Source organism: Pelobates fuscus, chromosome 11 (assembly GCF_036172605.1).
Source record: "Pelobates fuscus isolate aPelFus1 chromosome 11, aPelFus1.pri, whole genome shotgun sequence".
Taxonomy (NCBI): domain Eukaryota; kingdom Metazoa; phylum Chordata; class Amphibia; order Anura; family Pelobatidae; genus Pelobates; species Pelobates fuscus.
In genome coordinates, this window is record NC_086327.1 from 15,965,760 (window position 1) to 15,986,977 (window position 21,218).

Sequence of the window (21,218 nt, forward strand, 5' to 3'; positions counted from 1 at the left end):
GAAATTTTTTGCCGCACAGTGATCTTTCACTTTTCTAAGTGGAAGGACCTATTTATAATTCATCTTGGCTCCTCGATTCCTGCCATATGTTAAAAAACTGAGATACAAAATTTTAAAGATTTTGACGAAGTCTACTAAATTATTAGTGAAAGTTTACCCTGTCTCTGGATGTATTAGACTTTCTGAATGTGTTTCTGTTTTTAAACTGTTATTTTATTGTGTTATACTAGTGTATTAAAAAATATGCAGACAATGAATAGTTAAAGAATAATATAATATATTCTCAGTAAAAACAGATAGATTCAGTGCGCGAATAAAACTTTTTGCACCTGCGCAGTGTTGTCTTTCTTTCTTTGGAAGGCAAAGTTGGAGGTGCTGTGAGTGTCAGGGTTGCAATGTGTATGTGTGCTGTGTATGTTAGTGTGATATGTGTGTGAGAGTGATGGGTGCAGTGTGTGTGAGGGTGCAGTGTGTGTATGTGGAAGTAAGGGGGCTGTGAGTGTCAGGGGTGTAGTGTGTGTGTGTGAGGTTGCTGCGAGTGCCAGGGGTGCAGTATGTGTGTGTGAGTGAGAGTGCTGTGAGTGTCAGGGTGCTGTGAGTGCCAGGGGTGCAGTGTGTGTGTGTATGTGAGGGTGCTGTGAGTGTCAGGGGTGCAGTATATGTGTGTGAGTGAGGGTGCTGTGTGTGTGTGTGTGTGGATATGTTTGGAGGGATTGTGTGTTGCTTTTTATTAATTCAAAAATAAATAAAAAAACATTGATTATATCCCCCCTTCCTTCTTACCTTAGCTTACCTTTAGCCTTTAGCCTGGTGGTTCTAGTGGTGAGTTAACTCTAGCCTGTTGGGCTAGAGTTCACTCTCGCGAGACCCAGAGCGTTGCCATGGAAATGCTCCGAATCTCGCAAGAGGAACCCGTGTTCCTCTACTGTCTCTCTCCCTCTCTCCCATGTCATTGAACACAGCAGGGCCGGCGCTTTGATAGTGCCGGCCCAGCATAGACCGGCAGGGGAGATCCTGTGATTTTCTCTGCCGACCTTGGCCCATGGCCACCGCGGCCCACCAGGCATTTACCCGGTGTGCCAAATGGCCAGTCTGGGCCTGGCTATATACAAGGGACATGGGGCCACCTTGCACCATAATGTATTCGATGACCATAAGTTGCTATGGTCCTCAGAGTGTCCCTTAAAGTATTACCAAATGGTGATACTCTCCTTTCTCTCTGCATTTTTCTACATAACTTTAGACCTTGCAACTTGACCTGTTTCTATTACTTCCGCATCTGTTTGTGTATAACCTGCAAGATCATGAATTGTTCAAAAGAGTAATTATGAAGAGTTAAAAGAGTAATCCAGAGAATGACCCTGTGCTTAGAATGGTAATCAGCGCTACACCTTGCCGATGAGTCTCAAAGATGGCCAAATTGATAATCAGGGGTTGGTGTAACTCTTCTCACAGGGAACTTTCTTGGCATTTACATCAAGACTGCCGTGTGGGATCAGTCTGATTTGCAAATAGTATAGGTTCTCTATGTAATGGCACACGTGAGCAAAAACTATTTTTGAGACCTGAGCAGCGATTAACTAAAGGGCAAACTGTGGAATAATTGTACGTATGTGCCCTTTATCAGAGTTCTCATATTCTTTGTTTTTGTCTAGAAATAGTGTCTACAAGTCATTGTCTTTTTTCATTGAAAGCAGTGAATTTTCAACACAACGAAAATGGACAGATTCTAATTGCAGCGTATTCATTATGATTATTAATTTTATACATGTGTTTTGCCTGTCATCGGGTATGAATTCTGAAGTCCCCATTTGCCAGCAGGGAAAGTTTCAAACTACGATGATGGGTTTTGTTCTACATCTGAATAGCCTAAGGCTGCTTATGACTAAACGCAAGCATGGTATTTTCATGAGCAATAGGCAGACAGAGAGCTCTTATGGAAACAATATGAGCCTATACGTGTAAGCATTCCAGATCAATAAAACGTAAGAAAAAAAAAAAAAAGAAAGTTACTTCGCACTTAAATTGGATAAATTGCAAGACTGCAGGATACAGAGATACAATGCACGAACGCATCCTTTTCATCATCAATTTTCGTTAAAAGAATGAAAAACATTTAAGGAATTAAACATGGTATCTGTTGGCATATTGTTCATTTAAAAATAAGTATAATTTTATCTCTCTTTGTTTATACCATATGTACCAGTTTATGTTATTTATTCATGTACTCTAGAATAGGTTCAGCAAAGGTGCTGGAATTCCCTTTAAGTGAATTAATTTTCAATTCAATGAATGTTCTTAGAGTTCTTTAATTTACAACCCACTGTTGAGTAATCTGTGCCTCTATCCACACTGGCATGCAAAGTGTTAATCTCCAGTGGGGAGATAATCACAATTTGTTTCAAATCTGTCTTGGATTTAAAAGGTTTAACATGTGATCTCATTCGAGCTTTGCATCGCTCTAACTGGTTAGTAAATCTAAATTGAAATCAAATCAGAGCAGTGAATTTTCACAGCTTATCATAAACCCTTTCATAACCCTATCACAAAGTGCCAGATTTGTGAGGTGAATGCTAAGCGTTGCACATTTGGGGCTGAAAGTGTTAACAATAGCTGTGACTCATACCCGGCATAGATTCGATGGCTAGCAAAGCTTTAACGAATGGAAGAGCAGAAGTCGCAGTTTATTTTGTCTTTTGAATGTCACAAGGATGTGCATTTATGGGGAATAATTACCCTCAAAATACAAATGTTACAAAATACAAATGTTTCAAAAAATGTAACATTGCTTCCTCCAGAAGCAACAACAATACATAAATTATATATTGGCGAGCCAGCCGTGAGTGCTGCGGATGTAACCCTTAAAATACATCCTGCAGTAAGGAATAGGTTAATGTCAGCATGAAGCCCTGGGGAAAGTGTAAATAGATTTACACGCTTCTGCTCTGCAGTCAGTAAAATAAGGGTTTAATAAGAGGCTGGGATGGTTGGAAATGAAATGCAGGGTAAGTATTCCCTGCGGATGCCCAGAATTCATTGCCAGTCGCCGTGCTCCAATGTCGGCAGCCGGCAGGTCGCAGTGTAGCCGCTCCAGTTGATGTATACAAGGACAAGCGTGTACCGAGAAAATTGTCAATCGCTCTGTTAACTCTTTCTACTGCATATGGATAACGATGACAAGTGTTCTAGACCTTCAAAATAACGTGGGAGCTATGGATTGGACTACCAAAATTGCTAGCAAATTTACAGAAATATTAATTCTACTGGGGCATTTCCTTAATTTGCAACATTCCTGGAAGGAAAAATGGATTTTACTGTGCTTTTTGCCATTTAACACATCATATCTAACAAACTGAAGATGCTTTTACATTTTTTAAAACATTTTTATAGTGACACCAAAGTTAAAAAAAAAAAAAAAATAGAAATTTGTTGCTTGTATAATTATTCACTCCACTTGCTATGAAGCCTCTAAATGAGCTCCGGTTCGACCATTTGGCTTCAGAATTCACGTAATTAGTAACATAGAGTCCACTTGAGTACTCTTAAAGTATCACGTTATAGCAAAATAAATACTAAACATTTGGTTTGAAACAAATTGTTATTTGTCAGAATTTCTGAAATCCCAAACTCTGAAATGTTGTATGAACAAATCACAAAAACCAAATAAACAATGGACAAAACCATTTTGTTCAGCGTGTGGTGCCAAAAAAAAAAAAAAAAAAAAAGATTATATATGAAAAAAAGATGATTGGTGACTCTATATACCACATGGATGAAACACAGATTACCAAAAACTACTATATTTGTTTACTGGACGATTCTATTTGGACTAACCACATTTTATTGCCGTGCACAAATTTACTAAATACACCTGTTTTTGGAAGGTGCCATGGTCTGCTAGAGAGACATAATTAAGCAAACAGCATCATGAAGACCAGGTAGCAATTAAAACAGGTCCAGGATATAGATCTGTACAAGAGTGACTTCAGAGTCATGTTAGGGTTCCATAAAAAAATATATATAACACTTTGAAATTCTTTGAGGCAGTGCTTAAATCTATTATTAAAAATGGAAACGTATGCCTGACTTTTAATTGATTGTAATATCTACAATTTGTACAAAGCAGTGCTCTTCACTCTCAATAAAATGTTATTGAAAACAAATGGAAAGAAGACTACAACATATGGAAATATCCAAAGCGAAAAAAAAAAAAATTATGTAAAACACTATATGTATGATCCATATAATGATATCTAAATTGTTCTACTCGGTCCGTGAGTGGATTACACATCGAAGCACACACATGCACAATCTCATCCTTATTATCTTTTCACTACAGATTCTCTTTAATACTTCAATACTTAACGACTTATCTTTGGCATTGCAGCTGTTATCATGATTATCATTATCACTTAGATCTATTAATTATCTTAATGGCAGGGCCTCTGCTCTATAATGTCCCAGGCCTGGTATATAAATACTGAAGTCCACAGCTTTGAACCTAAAGGATATCTTTCATTGAGTTCACGGCTTTTTACTTGCCAGTAGTGATGTCCCGAACAGTTCGCCTGGAACCGTTCGCCGGCGAACATAGCGTGTTCGTGGTCGCGAACACGCGCAATGTTCGTTCTGCCCCCTATTCGGCATGGAGGTGGGAGGGTCTGGGAGGGAGGGTCTGCTGCTGATTGGCTGGAATGTGTCTGCTGACTGTGAGGTACAGGGTCAAAGTTTACTCAATGATGACGAATAGGGGCGGACCGAACATCGCGCTTGTTCGCGACCACGAACACGCTATGTTCGCCAGCGAACGGTTCCTGGCGAACTGTTCAGGACATCACTACTTGCCAGTACAAGGCTGGCTTTAGTATTGTGTTAGTGGCAATAGCGGAGGGAGGATGTTTACAGGTGCCTCAATCTCTTTCCAATTACAACTATAAATTGTGAACCGCAGCATGGCACGGTTCTTCTCCCTGCGATATGGTATGGTGATATGGTGTCAGAGAGAGGAAACACAACAATCCAGCCATTACCACCTGTCCACACCAGAGAGACAGAGAGTGCAGCACCGCCTAGTGGTAGAGTGGCAGTGTGGCACACAGTGAGATATTATTCTGGTCTCCACTTCTGCTGCAGTCATTGGGTGTCACTCTGTGAATAAAACATTGATATTCAAACTATAATTAAATATATTTTAGATAATTTTATTTGATAAAATTGTGTGCGTCTTAAAATTAAGGCTTTTGCATTGAAACTGGCACTCATAAGTAGATAATGGATGTGTGCCAAAATGAATTCCTTTATTTACTGATTACTGCCAGTGGCCCTCTGGCACACATTGTTATACAATAGATGTGTGCCAGAGGGACATCTGGTACATATACATTATTTTTCTATGAACCCATGAAACCAATCCAAATTTCGGCTTCACCTCTTCCTTGAACTGAACAGAAACAGTTCTTTAAATGTCCTTGCTGGCAGACCTTACACCCTCATAGGGGAAACATTCAATTTGCATTTTACCCAAACATTCTGATGTTTCTCTATACACATACACACTATCACCCAAACATTCTGTAACTCACAAAAAAAGATTTCACGATTCCCACAAGTATTCTGTGTCTCATGCAAATATTGTGAATTTCACAAGAATATTTTGTGTCTCAAACATTTTCAAGTTTCTCTCACACATAACGTGACTCACCCAAAATGACATGTCTGAAACATGTGGCAAGCTTTCCAAGTTGGGACAACTGGGTCTAAGGGATAGGACCGCATCATTAGCCACTGTCACATATTATTGGTTGCCTTTGTGAAGGTGGGACATCTGAGGCCACTGTCCAGAAGAGTTCTAGGAACAGCTAAGATACTGTGCTGAACCCTCAGACTCCCAGGCTTCTTGTAGAGGACCAGAGAATAAACAATGCACACAAGATACATATATGTACCACCCAAAAGTTTTATAAATTCATAAGAGCAGGCACTAGGCTGCTAGGATAGGACTTGCCAAGAATGTGGTTTATTGGAATTGTGGCAGGCTTATGCAACGTATGATCATATACTGCAACTAAACCCCCATTATTGTTGCCTAGGTGAGGTGTTTTTAAATAAAACCATTACATTCTGTAAAACTTGAAATTGCTGTTTAGTGATTGAATGAGCGAGTGTGCCGGATCTTGTGTGTTGTGTAGATTGGCCCCAGCGGCACCTTTATAGATATACATGTTTGGGTGAGTGCAGCTCTTAGTTTCATATATAAATATATTTGGGAGTCGAGGCCAACACACCGGTTTTACGCCCCTCCCTGTCACAGGTGCCTCATTCCAGGGCCTGCTTTAATCAGTACATGCAGAGAGTCCCAGGTGGAAGCACTTCTTAAGTAAGTGGAATAATCTCATAAGAGCAGGCATTAGGATGCTAGATTAGTACCTGCCAAAAATGGGGTGCATTGACGTTTTGGCAGGCTTATGCAATGTATGATCATATAATGTTACTAAACCCCCATTATTGTTGCCTAGGCTAGATATTTTTTTAACTAAAACTATAACATTCTGTGAGCCTTGGCAATCTTGTATGTGTGTAGGTGTATACACATATATATACACATATTTATTTTTTTATTACTGCTATTTATAAAGAGCCAACAGATTCCGCAGCGCTGTACAATTAGTGGAGAAACTTACAATAAGCACAAACAAATACAAGAGGTAAGAGAGCCCTACCCGTAAGCTGATATCTAGCCATTGGAGCTCTTTTATACAAAGTGCTTGGCTAGATGGCCCGTGAGCTTACAATCTAAAGGATACCATGGGGATTTGAGACAAGAGGTAGCAGGGGAAGTTTGGAGGCGATGGCTGAACGAGTTAACAGAGAAGCAGCTATTTGTAAGATGTGTGTGTATACAGGGCCGGATTAACATAGGGGCTGATGGAGCTGCAGCTCCAGGCCCAGGCCCATGGAATAGGCCCATTGATAAAAAAAAAAAAAAAAAAAAAATTTTTTTTTTTACATTTTTTTTTTTTACATTTTTTTTTTTCACACACTACTCTTAGGGATTCCACCTGGCTTTTATTTTATTGGCACAGCCAGTATTTGAGACTGCCTGGCTGGTGCCAATATTACAGTGATGGTATTTTTGCTGGTATTTTTCTCAGTATAAAGAGATTACTATGCAATACCAGCACTGGCCAGTAGGGGTCACTGTGTGTGGAAACAGGCAGGGATAGGAAGTTCCAGCATATCCCTCCCTGCCTATCTATACTCCCTGATCTGTAGGGGTGCAGCTACAGAGAGTCCAGACAGCAACTCCCACCCTGCAGAGACAGCCCACAGCTCAGGGTAGTAAGGGATGGGGGAAAAGGCTGCAAGGAGACATACACTGTGACACTAAAGGGCATTGGGAGACATTATGACACAGACACATGGGCACACAGTGTCCCCATGTCTCTCAGTGTCCCCATGTCTCCCAGCCAGTGTCCCTGGTGTCTCAGTGCCCCCTAGTCTCCCAGTGCCCCCAGTCTGCCAGTGTCTCACTGTCCCCATGTCTCCTAGTGCCTCCATGTCTCCCAGTGTCTCAATGTCCCCATGTCTCCAAGCTAGTGTCCCTAGTGTCTGTGGCCCTGGTGTCTCAGTGTCCCTATGTCTCCCAGTGCCCCTATGTCTCAATGTCCCCATGTCCCCCAGCCAGTGTCTCTAGTGTCTGTGTCCCTGGTGTCTGTGTCCCCATGTCTTCAAGTGTCCCCTATTTTCCCAGTGTCCCCATGTGTCCCAGCCAGAGTCCCCTAGTCTCCCAGTGTCACTGGTGTCTCCGTGTCCCTAGGTCTCCCCGTGTCCCCAGGTCTCCCCCATCTTCCTAGTGACATGGGGACCCTGGGATACATGGGGGCACAGGGACACATGGGGCATTGAGACACTGTGATACATAGGATAACTGGGAGACCTGGGGACACTATACTAGGGGACACTGGGAGACATGGGGCACTTACACACTGATACATAGGAACACTGAGACCTGGAGTAATCGACACATGGGGCACTGGGAGGAACCCATCTATACAGTAGAATCAAACTAAGTAGTTTTTTTGGTGATTTTACAGCATTTTCTCTTATGTCACTCCTTGTGATTTACATCATGTGATGTCACCCATACATATTTAATTATGCAAATTAGCAAGGCTGGTATGTTTTTTTTTCCAAGAAAGGTGGCAACCCTAACTACTTTTCACATACTCTTACTTAAGTATGGAAACTTAAGAGGGATATATGGGAACAAAACTTGTGTGGACTGGCTGACAATGAATATAGTTAAAGGGACACTATAGTCACCAGAACAACTACAGTTACTCCTTAGATGGCTGTTAGAGATCCTTCCTGGGTCATGGCTGCCTAAAATGCATCCAAACATTCAGTGTCTCCTCCGTCTGCATGCAGACACTGAACTTTCCTCATAGAGATTCATTGATTCAATTCATCTCTATGAGGAGATGCTGATTGGCCAGGGCTGTGTTTGAATCATGCTGGCTCTGCCCCTGGTCTGCCTCTTTGTCAGTCTCAGCCAATCCTATGGGGAAGCACTGTGATTGGATCAGGCCACCACTTCTAATGATGTCAGCAGACTGCTTGTTTTTCTGAGTCTAACAGCATGCAGAGTTACAGCTTCAGGCTTGAAAACAGTAAGATTGTTCTATATTTATGGATGCATGAGGGGCACAGGGGGGCCAGATGGTGGTGTTAACACTATAGGGTCATGAATTAATGTTTGTGTTCCTAAGCCTATAGTGATCCTTTAAGGTAATGCTGACTTTGGTCTCTCTAACACTGTGGCATGTCCCCTATCTTCTACACTCACTACATACAGCTTTTCTCTGTCCCAGACTATATACCAGGAGCTTCTGCCTGCTAGTAAGAAGGTAAGGAGACAAGTGGACCAGCGAGTGCTAGGGGACAGTCCTTAAAAAGCGTTGTGCGGGTGCATCATTAGATGCATTTATGCCAAGCTCAGGGTGCAGTATGCATAGTATGCCCTTAGTTGACCAGCTGCATGATTGGCAGGCAGCCTGACATGCATTCATGCCAGGCTGGCCTTCTAATTCTTTGGGCAGACATATCCTCTTTTTGGGCATGTTCGGCCCTTTTAGCAGGTTACGTGATTTGTGTCAGTGGCCCACCCTTTTACCGTGCCCATTGACTTCCTGCTTGACTGGACACTGCTGTTAGGGGTTATGGATTTACTTGAAAGATGAAAACATAAATTAGTGAGAGATTACCCTAGGGTATGTGTTTTCTTATAGCTGCTGTTTTCTTTCTCTCCAGCACCATCTCCATCAGATACATGATGCTTGGGAGTGTTTTAGTGTTTTTGGTCGATATGATTCTGTAATTAGGCCCGTCATAATTGTCAGCACCAGGCCCACTGGGCTCTTAATCTGGCCCTGTGTGTATATATATATATATATATATATATATATATATATATATATATATATATATATATATACACACACACACACACACACACACTCATACACTTTTTTTTTCTATTTTCCTGTAGTGCTCAGAATCTGTGTTCAGCCCACACTCATCCACTGAAATAAATGTACATTTATATTACAGAACTCAGAACTGTATTAGTCTTGGACAAAAGCACATTCATAGTAAGTTGTGATATCATTTAGAGGATAACATTGGAATGCTTCATAGATAAAATTATAGTGTATAGTGAACATGAAGTAAAAAAAAAAAACCTATTAGATTTTGACAGCTTGACGCACTATAATTTAATCTATAAATATCAATCGGGTAAAAGGTATCACAACCTACAATGAATCTTTAGTAGAAACGAATTACCTTTCACATCTCACTAACTGCTACTCTCTAATCACTACTCTCGGTTCCCTCTCCGTTTCTTGGCAATAAAACTGCAAATCCATTGAAAGGACAGGGTCCTGATCCAATTCAGATTAGACAGGTCTTATTCTTGCCGTCCCTTATTGAAAATTTGCTGGTGGCTTTTTGGAATTAAAAGCAAACACGGTTATCTGTCTGTTACACAGGCGGTAAAAGGATCTATCGTTTGTAAATAATTTGGGCTCATTCTAGCATCTGCCAGGCGTCCACAGCATCCTCCAGTTCTGTAATAAATTGTATATTGTGTGTATACTTTTCTCCTGCAATTGAACTTATGTATTTTACTGAATATACTATGTACACTTTCTTTTGTATATCTTCCAAATGAGGCATTTTTAAAATTGTTCCTTGAAACCGGCATTCATCTAGCTAGTACATATTATCTCTCTTTTAGCAGGGGTGAGATAATGACTGCCTTGTTATTCTGAAATTAATATGCCAATAGACGAGTAAGGAAATCTTGAACTCTTGGCAGGTTCTAGTAACTCTCAGGTCAAACATTCATTAGTATAATAGACCTGAGACATCTGGTGGTTTTATCCGTCTGTGGATATAGTCCCCATTAATATACAAAATACTGGTCTTAACAAAAAGGCCTATGAAACTATGCTGCCCAGTGCCATTTTTCTTTCTTTATAACCAAGTACACAGCTTGTGTTTAACCCCTTAAGGACACATGACGTGTGTGACATGTCATGATTCCCTTTTATTCCAGAAGTTTGGTCCTTAAGGGGTTAAGGACCCTGATGCATTTTTCCTAGAACCTTGGTGTATCTCAGAGAACAGGAGATCATTAATATCAAACTCTGCAAACTCTGATAGTAATACTACGGAGCACATTAAATAAGATAAAAGAAGAGATGACAGCTGTCATAAGTTTGGAGCTGCTATAGGTTGGGAGACAGTTGGGATTGTGTTGACATAGGTAAGTAGATGACAGAGAAGGAATGGTGGTGGACATTCTAAGCCTCTGGTATACAGAAAAGTGGAGATTAAGGCAATTGGTATCTGGAGGACACCCTGCTCTGCACCCGGATTGTCCGAATAAGATTGGGCAGGATCTGGAAATCTGGGTATAATTAAAATTCCTGTGAACTCTTCGGGTTTGTCATGGACACTGGACAGTTATACACATCATTTCTTGGCAAGGAAATTATAGCCGAGGTCTTTCCACTAAGCACATCCTATAAAAATCTCCATGTGATAAAGTGACGTCACCTGTCTCTAGTCTTTGCAATCTCTCCCCTTCTAACCAACCAGTCTTTCTGTAACTGTCCAATCACAGACTTCAGGATGCATTGCAATGAGAAATCGTTGCAAGGCAGGTGCACTGGGTAATTGCTGCCTCTTAAGTTTAGTTCCACTGAGCTAAACGACCAGGAAGTAATAGGATGTGTTGTTTGATTTGGTAGAGGACACACTCTTTTCACATAAAGCACTTAAGGGTCTACAGATAATTTTATTTACTCATCAATCTCTGCCTATTGGTTTAAATAAAATGCGTTGGTAGTTTTGAAAGGCTGCGATATTATGGGATTGCATATGAATAGTCCAAAAATAAAGATGTTGAGTTTTAAAATTTGCACACATAATGGATTCTACAGTAAAAAATGAATTGATTTTCAGGGCAATATCAATAAGACAAGTGTTTTCTTCTAATATTGTTTTGCCTCTCCAGGCATATCACTTGCTTTTCTGCGTTCACCAAGGAACCTCTGTTATCAAAATTCCTCATCCTTAAAAATAGTGGTTGCAAAATATGAGAGTCATCTAACCCAGCAATTTTATTCCAGACAGCTCCTCTGTACTCCCTGAAATTAAATTGGTGTCTTTGGAGTTTCAAAGTAACTTTTAGTTACAAAGGGAACTATGACTAACGGAACGTGCATTTCAGAACTTTCACAAAGATATATTCAAGGGAACTTTGGGGGTCAACATCTGGAGAGTGCCCTCCAGTCATATCAAAAGGAGGGACGCTGAATCAGTAAAAAAGGCAATTTTCTACAGAAAATAAATCTACAAATTCAAGTCTACTTTTTTTTTATTAGCTTTTTTTTCCCCTTATCAGTAAAAATGCTTGCGCGAGAAAGAAATGTCCACGTAGATTAACACTAAATGTTTAAGACACATTGCATTTATAAGATACATTGGGGTTTATTCTGTAAACTCCAAATTGTAACAAACTAAAATCTGAATGGCACATTGGAGGCTAAAACAGGCATGTTGTGACTATAACTGTTATGAGAATTGTTGGGTTTTTTTTTCACTACAATTTAGATTTTTATGAACAGACCTCATTCAAAAACACATGTGCATTATTATGTGTTTCCACTTATTCTTATACTGGTTACAATCATGTGCACATGCAATGCAGTAAGAAGGATCAAATGACTGGGCACCATAACAACTTAATCTTAATGAAGTTGGCGTGGTGCAAGGAGGTCATTGGCGCCATCTTACCTTAAAAGGTTAAACAGTTAAGGAATGGTTCCAAGATCTTGAAGATGGCACCCAAACGTTCTACCTCTCCATTTTCTCTGAACATCCGATGCTTCAATTAGGAAGCCACTAGGCACTGTTGAGAGGCTGAGCACATCAGCTGACATTCTTAGCCTATCACTAGCCCCCCATTCAGAAATGTTAGTACATTTATTTTCACTTACTTTTCTCAATGGGAAGCTAGCGATAGGCTTAAAGTGTCAGCTAACGTTGTGAGCATTTAGGTGGTGTCCAGTCCAATTCTACCGGATTGAAGTCCCAGACCTTTCTGTGGAAATGGAGGGGTAGAACAACTGGGCACCATCTTCCAGAGTTTGTAGTTAAGCCATGTGTTATTGTTTTAACCCCATAAGGTAAAGGGACACCTGGGACATCTTCACACCATAACAATGTCATTGTGATAAAGTTGTTATGGTGCTCAGAGCGGTGTTTAAATATTGCCAAATTTCTCAAGCACATTTACCAAATGTGGGTAGGCTATCAGAAGTATAGACTTTCATACAAAGTGTGAATAATGAACACACAGTGCTTTGCATGTTTTTGCTTTTTTAGCTTACAAAGCAAATTTTCTTGAAACAGCTTCCTGTTCCACATACAATTATTATTTGAAAAGGTTCAATCACGATGGACACATACTGCTTTCATGAGATTCCAAGTGTTTCTTGGAGTTTTGTTTTTGTTATTACCAAACTTAATTAGACCTATTTCAGTGACCTTGGAAGAGCAGGAAGGCTAATATGACCTTGACAGTAATCCAACCTAACCCTGAGCTGCAACTGCTAGAACTCTAACCATTGAACTACTATCACACTAAGCATGTGCCTTATCAATAAATGTACAGGGATTTACTGCTCACACAGCTGAAAAAGATTTAATTATAAAATCTTAGAAAGCGTCCTTAATTTAAGTGTTATACAAAACTTTTTAACTAAAAAAAGCTTGCGTTTTTCATATTTCAAGCACAACACGTGTCACAATATGTATCTGCCAAAGACATTTTAAAACATACCGTGTAGCCATAATCCCTTGTGTATCAGTGATCATATCTCAATGAATTTTTTCCGGCAACGAGACCCATAAAGTTACCATACTCTATTACTTATAACCTGAGCTGCTCGTACGGTGTCAAACACAGCTGTCTCCCACCTAGGAAATATTGCGAGCTGTATTTATCTATAAAATAATGTGCTCTTCTGGTATGGTGTACATGGAGCTATTTTATAGTCTCTCCATAATTCCTAAAAGCGGTGTATCAAAGAGATGCTACAGTTCTACGTATCGTTTACAGTGAGTAATGAGAGGTTCTATAGGTTCCTATTTGGAATGTTTCCTGGGGAGCACGAAATTTGTTTCAATGTATCATGTCAGTGCCAAGGGGAGAGTCTGAGGAGCATCGTTGGCAAGGACCTTCCCGCTGAGATGAGACCGTTTCACTGTCTACCCACAGAGATCGCTAGCATCATTCCATGTATCAAGGGTGTAAAGTGTTACAAACCAAGGGCTTATCTTTTTCGAGTTCTTTGGGCTGGATGACATTGATTTCTTCGTCAAATGATTGTCATTTTTTTTCTGGCTCACTCTAAATATTGTTGACACCTGCTGATGTACGTCTCTTGTACAGGCTGTCAAAAGATCCATTAGGCAAGCATGATCACTTTACGAGCCATTGTTTTGAGTCAATCTTAGAACAGCTCTTCATTTCCATAAGTATTACTTTACATGGCAGAAATGGTTAATTGGATGCATTGCTTTATGCTTGCTGCATGTTTTTTTGTTATTCTGGTCGTGAATGGGTTTCGACCAGGGCTGTCGATTTGATCATGCTTCCCAAGAGTATTTTCGCTGGCATTTTCTCTCTCGTCTGACATCTGTCGGACATACAGCAGTGGAATAATTGAGTTAGTCCATTTGCGGTGGGTTTTGGAAGCTGAGATGTTGAAGGAGGGTCCATATTGTCATAGCCGTCCAATCCTCAGGGACAGCTGGTGATGTGATGGTGTTTATATGCGATCTGAGAGGTTCACTGACATGGGAGGTCACTACTGAGAAAAAAGCATTGGCTTGGGTGAAGAAAAAAAATCTGCTCCTATCTCACTGCTCAGTCATATTTCATCCCATCACAAATCTTTCCCTGCTTTGCTTTTTCCAAGGCATTTATTGCTGACTGCGGCATGCACAGCTATATCTTAATCAATCCCCAATGTCTCAGAATGTTTCTGCTTTTCTATGTCAAGCAAAGTGTTTGTTTTTTTTTATCTCGTCTGCTATTCAGTTCTTTGTAAGCATCAATTCTCAAGGCCAAAGACGTGGGCATATAGTACAGATTTTCTTCATAGCACTGGAGAAGAATCTCAATAAAGATGTTTACTCGATGGAGCAACAAGGCCAGAATTTACCCGTAATAAGTCATCTTTGTCATGCATGGAATTTATCAATATAAACTGATGGTATGAACAATACATGGGTCATATGGAAAGTTATTGACCATACATCCTACAAAGTGGGGAAAAAACAGCCAGCAAAAAGAAAAAGCAGCCCTCATTTTAAAAATATGAATGCATGCATGATGTTTGGGAAGGGGACAAAATGAGAGAAAATGGCTCTCCTGACTTAGACTTTGGTGACTTCAGGGTTTGCGCATGTGTGACGATAAACACCGTACCAGGACTTGTAGCTCAAGAGATAAGTAAGATAATGTAAAGGGAAAATTGTAAATATTAAAAAGTAAATTGATTGAAGGACACAGAAGAATATTTTATCAGGCCTCAATTTATTTTGTCTCTTCACATTTATTCTGAAAATTGAGAACTGGTGTCTTTGATTTAGGGGAAGTGTTATATACCTTTAATTTAGTATTTTTAAATAATATTCAGATTAAATTGATAAATGCTAGTCATTTAAACATAAAGCAAACTAAAGCTACCAGTGACTTGTAGATAGACTTGGTGTAATTTCAAATTCAGAGGCCTATCTGCCAGACCCCACAAGGTGCTCATTTCTGACATTTGTAAAATTATGACGCCTGGTTAGGAAATTACATTAACCCAGTATGCAGCGCTTGTAAAGGCTTTACATGCAAAAGACTAGTGCCCATAATCTTCATCACCTAGCTGACCGACCTCAGTATCAAATAGCTTGGTAGGCCACCATGACTAGAGCTGGTCTGGCCACTGGACTAGTCTATGGCTGAGATTTATAATGGCACAAGTAGATGGTATTCTGGGGCAAAGTGCTAAATATAGGGGCAATCACTGTGAAAACCAAAGAATGTATCTTACTATTTAGCACTTTGCACCCAGAATAACCTGCTTTGACGTGATCAATCTCCTCTTTTGTTATCAGGAACCCAAGTACCTGTGCTCTGGTGTTTCACATGGAACTCAGCTAAGAGGGGGATTTTTGCTGATGGTCTGTACTCTGGTAGGAGAAAGCTCTGCTTTTGATATTTTATGGGGAAAAAAGGAAAGGTGTGAAACAAAAACTAGTTACACCTGCTCCCACGTCTAATAATAACCGCAATAACTAGAACCGGACACACCAGGTTGGTGCTGGTCTAGAATTATTTCCTGTACGGTTTTGCTGGGTTTGTTTAACCTCCGTCTGGCTCTGCTAGCCCCTATGTCTTCTTTTTTTAGTTGGACTACCAACTGCTAAAACTGGATTTAACGCACTGTCCAGCAGGGGGCAGACCTCTAACACTAATCTGGAAAATATACTTAGAGCGAACATAAAGCTGACCTTTATACAGTAGCTGTTGAATATGGATTTAAGAAAAACTTCTTGGACGGATGATTATCAGCATTTATGATAGTGGTGGCGGCTGCCTGTTTAACCCTTATTTAAACCAATGTAGAAATGAAAACTGTTTCTACACATGAATGGTTAATCTTCCCTATCCAAATGGATTTTGAAAGCATGTTCCTGCCCTTTAATTCCCTTGTTTTTGTTGCTTTACGATCTCTTAAACAGTTGTGCTGCATCACAATAGAACCGCAAGCCACCGCCGGCAGCCCCTAGCTCCTTTTCTCTCTGCCTCCGCAGCCAACCTCGCTCCCCATGGTACATTGCTTTGTGACTTCCCAGCGTGTCCAGCATTGGCTATTTATAGGTCCTGGGCAACTTCTCACAAAGGATAAAGAAAACAAATGTTGAATTGACCACAGTAGAACTTATTCCATATATTATTCACACTCCGATCCCGTAACTGCTCCCATGACCCGAGGGAAGTATTTATTTTTTATCTTCCAAAAAAGCTTCTTGCTATTTGAACTTTTTTTGATTTGGGAGGAAACTAAACGAAAAAACGAATACCCCCTTTCAGCTGCAGAAAAGTGTAAGAAGATGTGCATCTTGGATGGGAGAGCAGAAGATGATGTGAAAAATGAGAGAATACAATAGAATTTTATGTGCGGTGGGCCGGGATAAATTAAGGGAAGTCAACAAGAATGGAGTCAATCCATTATTTTCTTATTATGGCTTCGTTTTAAATAACCTTGAATAAGCTTTTTAATTTTTTTTTTAATTAAAATATTAAAATATATATAAAATATAAAAATAACAAAAATATTAAATCGTTTAAAAATCTTACCCAACAATACTAAAACAAAGCCTGTATATGTAAAAAAACAATAAATCAGAAGAAACTTAAACATGCTCACAAATTCCCAATTGAAGCCTCGGTTTTTGCTGAAAAATCTAGTTCACACATTTTGCAGGGAGCTTATAGCAAACTCGAAGGTGACTCAGACAATTATGGTGCTCATTTCTTTCTCATATTTCTATATCACTGTTTGACTTTTCCCATTATTCCATTCAGAGCAGTTCTTTCTGGGCACAGAGTTTTAGGATGTTGTTAAATTGTCAGCTTCCTGCTTGAAAAACACAACAAATCTGATTGCATTACACACACTGATAGTCTTCCAAAAAGGGAAGCAATGTGTGAGGAAGGGGCAGGAAGGATGGGAGTTTTCAGCTAAATTGCTATATTTTCCCCCCAATTTGTTTAACACTTTTTATATGTCTATACATTACCTGAACATAATCCATTCTTCAGCAAACCCCCCCGCCTCTAAAAAAAAAAGCATTATATTCACATAGTACTATGTCACCTAACCAACACCCCAGCTGCCCACTCAATAATATGTTTCTCTGGGTGGCACTGCCCAAAGTGTTAGACCCACCCTGAAAGGGGATTGGTCCACCCAAAGAATTGGCAGGTCAGCCTAACATGAATGCATGCCAAGCTGATTGACAATCACTGAGGCCAGCCAACTAGGGATGGACCATGCATGGTGCACTTTTAGAGTGTTCTTTACATGGTCCTAGTGCTCTGAGCATAGCACAAGTCTGTCTAATGATGGGCTAGTGCTACTCTTTTTACTAGACCTTGCATGAGCCTCCTGTGTGTGATCAAAGTTAAAGCAGGAGATAAACACATCTAAAGTAAGTTAACAACTGATTAAAATGAAATCTTTTTTTCATGCAGGCTGTGTCTGTCACAGCCAGGGGAGATGTGGCTAGGACTGCATAAGCAAACAAGGGGGATTCAAGTCCTAAATGGCAGAGAATTGAGCAGAGAGACAGAAAAGGCATGAGCTATACATTAAATCATCATTAAGCAAAAGTTGTTTTGGTGACTATAGTGCCCCTTTAATGATGAAGCAGCAACCTGCAGTGCAGTACAAAGGGTGACTGAAATATACAAGTAAATTCAGCAAAACAAATTTGATTTATAGGAACAGGAGATCGAGAGGACCATTCTCAAATAAGCTAGTCTGCAGGAAGGTAATTTCAAAGTACATATTATTCAATGTAAATAGAGACAAGGCATTGAGAGTGTTAATGAAGACCGTAAGACAGGCATTTGTTATAGAGACAGTTATACAAAGTGAATTACCCACAGAAAATGGATATAAAATAAACAAGGATGTAAATGGGCATTCTCCTATCCTCTTAGAAACATCTGGTCTACCCCTTTTGCTTTCAATTCTTGCACATCACCTCCTTGACCAAGACTCATTGTATTTATTAAACTTAAAAAAAAAAACAATCATGTTAATAGTAATAATATTTCAGGGTTTCTGAATATCTAAGGAGATGGTTGGGGAACACCTTAAATGTAACTATATAACACATTAATTTTCCTTCACACTAATATAACAGTGACTAAGTGATGGCGTCATTTCACTTACATCTTACAGTAGGCATGCGACTCCTGACTCACAGATTATGGCTCGCAGATCACTTGGTGGTCAGCAGGCTAATAAACAGTTAACATCACACTTTGTTCTAATCTTGACGCATCCTTGCTCCCTCATGCAGTGAAGATGAACACGAATTTAATCCAATTAATTTAAATGGATCTGAATGATGTGTCAAGGGAATGTTGTCATTAGATTGATTCTGTTGACTGAATGGTCAGGCATGTACATAAATATCTATGCATGCACACATACTGTCTGCAGGACTAATCGTTAATTTCAGATACAGGTCAGAGCACAGCAATCTCATATTAACAATCACAGATGTAGAGTTTTGTGAACAATGACCCATAATGAAAAATTACTCAAGCTATTTCCGTGTTGTGTTGTGTCTCCAAGCATCTAGCGCAGCATTAGCTACCCTTTGGTCCGTCAATCAATGTGGACTCTAGATCCAACGAAGCAGAGCTAGACAGTTATCTGTCTGAGCTATATGGGAAACAGAGTCTAAAACATCTGGAGTGCCAACGGATGGCGGTCACCAATCTGGTGGGCGTCAACGGAGCTGAGCTTGAACAAAGTTACTTGACAAACAATAAATTTGATTCTCTGTCTCTCCCAGCTGCCAGCTCAGATGTGCCATGAAAATCCTTGGTACCTCTTAAACAATTGCTATACAACAAGCAAAAGCATCCTTTGTTTGGATGCATAGGACACATTAAATAATACGAGGAGATTACGCTTTGCAGCTGCTCATGGTAGTGTGCATTAGTGCTGTATTGTTGTGTGTGCAATTAAACAAGACCGCAGTGTGCAGAACGTTTCCCCCGATCTCTCAAGCTGCAAGTTTACTTTACGCATAGATTCCCACCACACGATGGTAGAAAGTAATGAAGACGTCTAGTTTGGTCCAGCGACAGGACAGGCTGCTGAGCAGGCTTACCTGAGAGTGGCGTTATCCCCTTGACTCACGGTGTAATTATCAGCTGGCGAGGTGATCTCCGTGAAATGAACAAGAAGAACTGGACGGAGAGATAAGAAAAAGCCATATAGAGAAAGATAAAAAAAAAAAAGAAAAGAAAGAAAAAGCGGGGAAGGGGGGGGGAGTATATAGCAGGGGTACCACGGATAACAGAACGAAGAAGGAAGAGGTAGAAGAAAAATGAAGAGAGGTAATAAGGGACACAGATATAACAATAGAGATAAAAAGGGAATAAGATGCAAGTTGAGTAGATAAGTGTGATGGAAGGTGGAGGAGATGTAATTGAACATGTATAGTTAAGAATACAGACAACAGAAAAAGGAGAAACACAGGTGGAGGAAAACAAAACAAAATAGAGAGAGAGAAAGAGAGAGAGAGAGAGAGAGAGTTATTAGTAATATTATCTGTTATGTACACTCATATTTGTAAAAAAGCAAAACACTATACAAAAAAAACCACAAAATAATAGGTGCATTTTATTTTTTTTCTACATTGTACAAAAGATTAGAATCTTAACGAAATTCTGCACAATTAACCTCTTTGCTGCCAGATCACCTTAATTATCCTTTTTACCTGGCTATAAATTGCAGTAGGCCGTATTTACTGCTCCAATTATTCCCAGATGCCACAAATACGGTGACTCAAATGAAATGTTAATTTGAAAATTGATTCGTCTTCGTCAATAAAACATTAACTAGTTCATTGCTTGCGTTTGTCCTGCAGCTCCAGTATATGTTCATACTATCTGACAATCAATAAATGTTTGCATTGCACCATGTCATATACCATAGGAGCCAAGTGGGGTTCGCGTAAAATTATACCTTTATACATGTAGTATTTATGACGATATAAAGACACAATTTGACAGGCAAGTAACACAATTGTTGGTACCATTTGCATTTTTATCATTTTCTTTTTTTGCATTTTTAGCATAGTTAGTTTTATGTTATTATATTGTTGCAAATATCCTGAATTGCCCCCTAAAAACTTCTCCTGAAAAACTCCTCCTTAAATCGGTATATCAATTTATTGATCATCACAGTGCATTTGTCTCACATATATCAATATCGGAGATAAATTGCTGCATTTTGGTGGTCCTTATCATGAGAACATAATATTCTCGCCCCCACAAATCTCGTCATTGCTGTAGATTGCATATAGAACTGCACAAATCAAAATCGGAATTTTAAAATTGAGACTAAAGTTGCCAAGCTTTGACTAGAGCTGAATTGGAGAATGTTTCCTTATCAGCTATTTTGCCCTGGATGTTGCAATGTTTATTTAATGCACTAAAATTCGGAGCTTAGTGAATAAGCCTGTTTGTGTGTATATACGCGTATAGGCATGTCAGGCTGTTAGATGAGAGAGAAATTGCAATACTTCTAAAAAAAAAAAAAAAAAAAAAAAAAAAAACCATTTTGAAAAATATCTAGGATATAATGATAAGTGCCCAAAGCACACGAATCAAAGATCGTTCCGTATACCATGCGCACTTTTAACAGTTTAAGGTTCAACTGCACAACTGGCAGAAATATTGATTATATGAGACTAAAGTAGTTCAAGGATGCAAAGTGCCTCTCAGTCTCTCTTCAGGGCTCGAGAAAGACTAGTGGTGAATGAATGGAGAGCCCTGC

General features: G+C 39.7%; 1 protein-coding gene across 2 annotated transcripts in view; it reads right to left on the reverse strand.

Annotated features, from left to right (window-relative positions):
* The window catches only part of IGLON5 (IgLON family member 5), a 299,890-nt gene that overhangs the window by 80,270 nt on the left and 198,402 nt on the right, over window positions 1-21,218 (reverse strand). For both annotated transcript variants that reach the window (XM_063436765.1, XM_063436764.1), the window contains exon 2: window positions 19,546-19,624. In XM_063436765.1, coding sequence (XP_063292835.1) covers window positions 19,546-19,624 — 79 coding nt within the window. The remainder of the gene's footprint in view (window positions 1-19,545; window positions 19,625-21,218) is intronic.